This window comes from Protobothrops mucrosquamatus, unplaced genomic scaffold (genome assembly GCF_001527695.2).
Source record: "Protobothrops mucrosquamatus isolate PMUCROS unplaced genomic scaffold, P.Mucros_1.0 scaffold2438, whole genome shotgun sequence".
Classification (NCBI taxonomy): Eukaryota; Metazoa; Chordata; class Lepidosauria; order Squamata; family Viperidae; genus Protobothrops; species Protobothrops mucrosquamatus.
The window spans coordinates 83,822-91,188 of NW_015388510.1; the positions used below are offsets into that span (position 1 = coordinate 83,822).

At 35.4% G+C, this 7,367-nt stretch overlaps 1 protein-coding gene across 1 annotated transcript; it reads right to left on the reverse strand.

Moving 5' to 3' along the window:
• Nucleotides 1–2,358: 2,358 nt before the first annotated feature.
• Nucleotides 2,359–7,146, reverse strand: LOC107295656 (vomeronasal type-2 receptor 26-like). Its single transcript, XM_029285891.1, has 4 exons — nucleotides 6,346–7,146; nucleotides 4,482–4,709; nucleotides 4,178–4,304; nucleotides 2,359–3,251 (listed from the first exon to the last, which is right to left on the reverse strand). The coding sequence occupies exons 1-4, from the start codon at nucleotides 7,144–7,146 to the stop codon at nucleotides 2,359–2,361; spliced, it is 2,049 nt and encodes a 682-aa protein (XP_029141724.1).
• Between the last annotated feature and the right edge of the window lie 221 nt (nucleotides 7,147–7,367).

Here is a 7,367-nt window from a genome sequence, read left to right on the forward strand (position 1 = left end):
GAGGAACACCACTGTCAACTCAAAATTGGAATCAAAGAAAGTTTAGGTAGGGAGGTTGCTACATATGAGGGAGGCTGGTGCAGCAGCAACAGTGCCAACTGATCCCTTGAGCCCAACTTATTGAACAGATCACACATTCAATAATCTGTGATGCAGCACCCTTGAAGTCTTTAGAAACTTTTCTATAGTGATCATTATACTGCTATCTCTGCCCTAGGTTCTCCACTGATATTACATCTGAAGCTAAGCTGGCCATATCTCCTAAAGTTCCATCCATTCTTCTGGCCCCAGCGTGGTCTAAGTAATACATGTTTCAGTTGACTCATTCCCTTCTTGGAAAGAGTAATACCTAAAGAATCATTGTACATCTGCTGGACAAGATCACTCAAATTGGATCTATGTTGGACTCCAAGTTTAAAGCAAGATCTGTGAGGTGTGGGGGTTTGCAAAGTGACCTGGGAAGAGTTTGAGCCCATGGAACCTGAGGAAGTGGACAAGGCCCTCTCAGCTGCTAGTTTACTGGATCCATTCCCCTCCTGGATTATTAAAGCTTCATGGAAAGGGATGCAGAATTGGGCCTGGCAGTAGCAACAATGCCAACTGATCTCTAGAGCCCAATTTACTGAATAGGGTCTCACATTCACTAATATATTGTGAAGTGACCCTGTATATCTTAAGAGATGTCTAGATGATGACTGTCACAGCTTTCCCTGAAGTCTCCACTGATGTCACACCCAAAACCCATCTAGGGGATGTGGCCTTCTGTACCCAGTCTGGTTTGGGAGAGAGAGAGGGGGGGAGGGAGGGAGGGAGGGAGAACTTCTATGGATTAAAACTAATGTTAAATATAACTTTTAAAAAATTAATAGAAAAAGAAATGTTTCTTGGGTTCCCTTCCAGAAAGAAGTATGGGAACCAAGCCCAATTTCATATCAACATATTTCTTAGGGTAAGAAAAGAGCAGAAAATGTTCCTATTCTGAATGGAAGATAAACAGAATGATTTAATTTGCAACACTAGACATTTAAGATAGTTTTGTTAGACAATGCCTGAACCATTTGGAAATAATGAGTTATGCATTATTATATTGTTTTATTTTAAACATATAATAAATCATATGATTGCACTGTTGGAAAGAATCTGATATAGTTGGTTGACATGAAACCTGTAACACATTAACTGTTTATGAATTTCTAAGTTCTAATATAAAGATTTAAAGATTTTGACTTGAAGTGTCCCTTCAACTATTCAATTACTTTTTTTTAGCTGAAGCCCCTCCTTATTTTCAGGAGGTCTAAAGAAATAGCCTAAGAAATGATCTACCAAATCACTTAAACAATTTCTTTGTTTTTTTTAATCTCCATTACTCTTCTCTTAACTACCAGTAGTTTCTAATTCAAAATTGCAGATCTTTCTTACTCTATCATATCATTCACACATTCATCTGTTTGTTTTATAGCCTGCTTAATTTCCAAGTACTTCTTTTTTTCTTCAACAATAACTGTGTGACTTATTTGAAACCAAAGGAGAGTGACCAACACAAAGTCTATGTCTAAATGGTATTTATCCTTAACATTAGATATTAAAAGAGACTAAAAAAAATCAGGCAATAATAAAGAAAAAAATGTATTTCCTTTTATTTAATTTGCATTAAAATTCGAGAGAATAGAAATAGTATAGCAATAATATAGCATTTATGTTTCAGAAAAAAACATGTCTCAGAAAGCATATGACAAATATACACATATATTTCATGGTAAAATCACCTGAATTGAAGACACAATTTCTCTTAGTGGTTAACATATAATGTAAGCACTTGACAATAAACTGAGAAAAATGCATTATTTAATCATTAAATTTTATTGATTGCTGCCTGCTGTTTAGCTTAGGTCTCAGTACAATCAGGAAGTATTTAAGGGGAAAAGATACATCCAAATAAAGCAGCACTGGAGATCCAGAATGGAAAAGATCTCCACAGCCACCATGGATTTTCCTTTGATGCTCAGATAGGTTGGTACAAAAGAGACCCACTCCCTGCAAAAGACTAACATGGTAAAAGCAATGAACTTGGCTTAATTGAAGCTACCAGGTAGTTTAGAGGCAAATAAATCCATGATGAAGCTTCTGAAAGCCATAAGACCTATATGGAACAAGTATAAAACATGGAAAGTGATGAACGCTGCATTGTAGAATTACTACTTCAATAACTGAAGGAAATGGAGAAATAACATCCACAAAGTTCAAATGTTAGTTTGGAATGGAGGATAGAAAGGAATATTATAAAGGGCCAGTCTTTAATTTGTTGTGCTAATATCCTTCCCCTGTCCATAAAAATAATGTAGATATAATTTAATTATTTCATTTGATTAGTTGGTGCCTGCTATTTAGTTCTGGCCTCAACACTATGATGAAGCATTTTGGGAAAAAGATACATCCCAATAATCCAGCACTGGAGGACAAAATGGAGAAGATCTCTACAGCCACCATGGCTTTTCCTTTGGTGCTCTGATAAGTTGGAATAAAGGAGATCCATACACTGCAGAAGATCAACATGCTGAAAGTGATGAATTTGGCTTCATTAAAGCTGTCAGGTAAATTACGGGCAAGGAAAGCCACAATGAAGCTGACAATAGCTAAGAAGCTCAGGTAGCCCAGAACACAATAGAACATGAAGACGGAGCCTTCATTGCATTGCAAAATTATGGTTTTTATAAGGGAGTGCGTGTCTAACTCAGGGAATGGAGGAGAGGTTGCCAACCACAAGATGCCAAGACCTGCTTGAATAAGAGAACAAGAAAGGACAATGGAAAGGGCCAATCTTTTCCCCATCCATTTTCTCACTGAGGAACCTGGCTTAGTAGCCATGAAAGCTACAACCACAGTAATAGTTTTAGCTAATACACAAGAAACAGCAGCTGAGAAGATGATGCCAAATGCTGGTTGACGTAGAAGGCAGGTTACTTTTCCTGGTTGACCAAGGAATAACAAGGAAGATAAAAAGCATAGTAAAAGGGCAATAAGGAGAGTGTAAGTGAGATCCCGGTTGTTGGCCTTGACAATTGGAGTATCTCTACGCTTAAGGAAAATTCCAAGCACACTGGTTGTCATGAGGGAGAAGGAAACAGCAGCTGAGGCCAGACTGATCCCTAAAGGTTCTTTAAGGGAAAGGAAACTCATTGTTTTGTTAAGGCATCGATCTTGATCCTTGCTTGGATACTGATCCTCAAGACATCTGGAACAATCTTCTGTATCTGGATAAAAAGATCAAAAGGAAGCTCATTTATTTCAATTTACCACTTTTAATAAACATTTTCTGTTATTGTTTGATAGTTGATGTTCATCTTTGATTAGTTACCTGTATACCTATATTCCAATTGTTATTCCATTCAATAGACTATGATCTATACATGATACTGATTATTGCTGGGGGGGGTTTTTTACATTTTACAGGAAATATTCCAGCAGTTCCAATGCTTTTCTAAATGGACTTAATTGTATTTTCAGATAGTGCTCTGCATTTCTACTATACAACATTTCCCCAGGTCTTCTGTGGACTAAGCACACATAGCTACCAAATGACAACCCTGAATCTCAAACAAAAATTAAAAATATCCATTTATTTCTTTTCTTTTTTCTTCTTATACCTCAATTTGTACTTTTATGAAATTTGGTTCAAGTGTTCTGAAACGATAGTTACCATCATGTTAAATATGGATTTTTTTCCATTCAATTTTACAAGAATGAATTTTCAATTTTCTCCTCTTTGGTATGTGTTATATTGTCATGCAGTGCTTTGGATGACCACCATATAAAATGTATGTGTATGTCCACATATGCCTGGTCTACAGATGAGATTTGCAGGACCCTAAACAAATTATTCATATTTGTATTCCAGTTTGTAATCTTATATCTGGGGCACAAATGCTATAACAAAAAAGATTTCATGTACATTAAAGGCTTCTGCAAGATTTATTATTTCAGAATTTGGAAAATTATTAATAGTTGAAATTAGTAATAACATATTCATATGGGTCATATGTTCCTTGTTTTTTTTAGGCTAGAAAACTTCAATTTTAACAAGAAATAAATATGTGCACCAGAACAAATTGTAACATTTGATGAAACAATTATTTTGCTGCCCAGTGTTCTCATATTTTTGTAGAAGTTCATAACTGACCTATCTTGATTGAAATCTTCCCCTGTGGGCATGAAACACAGTCGTAGCAGCAAAAACTTTTCTCTTCAGATTTTCTCTTCCAATATCCAGGGTGACAGTATTCATTACACAGAGAAAGTGGAACAACCTGCTTATAACATGAAAAATGTAGCACAGGTAATTGCCAGGTTGTTCAGCTTTTTCATCAAACAGAGTCAACTAGTGATTCTATAAAGAGAATCATAGCCATCAGAGATCAGTTAATAAAAAAACTTTTAAGGAAGGTAGAACCATGTAAACATTTTTCATATATGCAGTTTCATACCTGATTAAAGCCTTTGTTCCACTTAATTAAATTTCCATTAATGATCAATTTATTTCCATAACATGCATCAGGATCTAGTCTTCCAACTTTCACCCTCCGGATGGAGTTGTTTGGAAACACAATTATATTGATGATGTCAAATTCTCCTGCAACTTTCCTCTTCTCACTAAAGAACACCATCCTTCCTGCTGAGTTGTTGAAAGAAATGCCTTGAAAAAATGGATGGAGCTACTTGATAAAGAAGAAGAAGAAAGCAAGGAAGTTAAAATAACAATAATGAGAGAAATCAACATGTTTGACATTAAATGTTTCTGAAATGATTTTCGGAGTTTGATTGGACAAAATGCCAATACAAAACAAAATATATATATTGTGAAACGCTTAATGTGTTTAATTTTGCTCAATAGAGCAAGAGATGAACCCACAAAGTATTGTCAGTAAATAACATACAGAATTATGTGATTCAATTTTGTGATGTCTATGCATTTTACAAAAGGGGAAAATTATGTAAGCCTATTTACTTAGAAATGACAGATCCCAAATTACTGCCTTTCTGCTTATCTGCTGTCAGCAAAAAGAAAAATTGTCTTAATTAAAAAAATATAAAAATTACAAGGAAGTGGCAATTTAAGGGTTGCCATGGTACAGTAGTGGCCAAAATTGTGAAAATTGTGAAAATTTTGGGAAAAGTGTATTTTTGAGGTTTGATGGCTAATAACACCACTTTTTTTGGAGTAGTACCATAAAATTATATAACAATGGAAAGATAATTTAATCAAGAATGTAATGCAACAAAGTTTGTTCAATTATCTGTACTATATTCTATGAAACATTATAGCCAAATAAACAGAAAAAGGAAGCACAATTTGCTTAGGTTGATATCAGGTAGCTTTCCTTCATCTGATTGTAGCCAATGAGCATGAGTGTTTAGAGAGCCAATCAGGTGTCATCTTGTTTTGGCAATGAGCCAATCAGTTCACAGTAGGATTCAGTTATTGATGTCATGTATTGAAGCTGAGAGGAGGACATTTGTCAGTGTGTTATGTGATCGCTATCAAGGTTGGGTTTTTTTGTGTTCTATCATTTAGTGAGCTTGTAAAAAAGTAATACAATTAAAGTAATGGTGCAAAGAGTTGACTGGTTGCCCAGAAAGTGATGTAAAATAGTATTATTAAGTGAACAAGGCTACAGTTATAAATAAATTAGAAGAAAAATTGGTGGAAATTTAACCAAAGGTGGCATTTCTACTGTACACTTTTCCCAAAAGATTTCCACAATTTTGGCCACCACTATATATTCCAACAAGATTTACAATAAATTGGCAAGACTTAGCTCCAAGATTAACCCCCTACAAAGCAGGAGACCCTATACCATTCCAGACAAGTGGCTGTCCAGTCTCTTCTTAAAAACCTCTTGTGATGGAACATCCACAACTTCTGAAGGCAAGCTGTTCCACTGATTAATTATTCTCACTGCTAGGAAATTTCTCCTTAGTTTTAGGTTGCTTCTCCCGTTGATTAGTTTCCATCCATTGCTTCTTGTCCTGCCTTCTTTGATTCCCTCTTCTTTGTGGCAGCCCCTCAAATATTGGAACACTGCTATCATGTCACCTCTGGTCCTTCTTTTCATTAGACGAGACAAACAAAATTCCTGCATATGTTCTTCATATGTTTTAGCCTCCAGTACCCTAATCATATTTGTTGCTCTTTTCTGGACTCTTTTTACATCTTTTTTTTTTAATATGGTGACCAAAACTGGAGGCAGTATTCATTATGTATTATGTTGGTTTAAGCAATCTCATTTATCTGAAATACAAATTTTCTTTCCAAGTGAAAGGAAAACCTATTTGCTGGGAAAATGTTACCTTAAAAGGCTGAAGTTCCAGAGATTCAACTCTTTTACCTGTGAAGATTTTTTTCTCATTGGAGCTCTTTGATAATAGTCCATGCAGAGAATGAGCCACTGCATAAACTCCATTATAGATACTATAACTATGACCAGTCATTTGCATTTCAAAGAGAGGTGCAGAAAGACTGTCCAGGTTTTCTTCACCAGTGCATTTTTTACTTCCCATTGAAGACAATTCAGAATTAGGAAAGAAACAATCAAACGCTTGCTCCCAAAAATGTTTTCGAAATCCATCTCTGTGCCTTGAATATGATTTTATGGACTGAAGAAATTCCTCAAATTCTAGATTTTCACTTGAATGGATTTGAAAGGAAATGGCCCCATCGAAACCTTGGAGATTCCAATCTTTTTGGGCTCCTGTGAGCATGAAATCAATTTGGCTTGTAGTAATCCACACCTTACTTAAAGATATATTGTCCTTAGTCTCAGGATCCCAGAGAAATATGAAAGCTGTAAACCACATTAATGTCAAAGATTCTCCATAAATGATATATGCATTTGCTTTAACATCTGCAAAATGTGTATAAAAATTAATCATTATTTCACTAAACATGCCCAAGTCATCCAAACGTAATAATTTGGGAAATCTTTGTGTGAAAGCTAAGCAGATTCCCTGCTCAGAGAACAAGGGATCCAATTTCTGCAAAAAATGTTCTCCACTCTCTGTGTCAGCAGCAAAGAGCCCAATCCATTTCCACCCAAAATGTTGAAGCAATTGAACAATCCCGAAATATTGAGGAACTTCATTTGGAGCCATAAAGTAAAGTGAAGATGATTGACAGCTATAAATTTCTTCTGGGGGAAATGATCCATACGTGAGCTAAAACAAAACATCAAAACATGGTACAGAGAAGTCAAAGAGAGGTTTCTGTTTTGGTTATGCATTTTTATGGATCACTTCAGAAATTGGTTAGACTGGTTGGAATTTACACTTGATCTATAATTTCTCAATTTTTTGAGAATATAGTTAAATTCTTG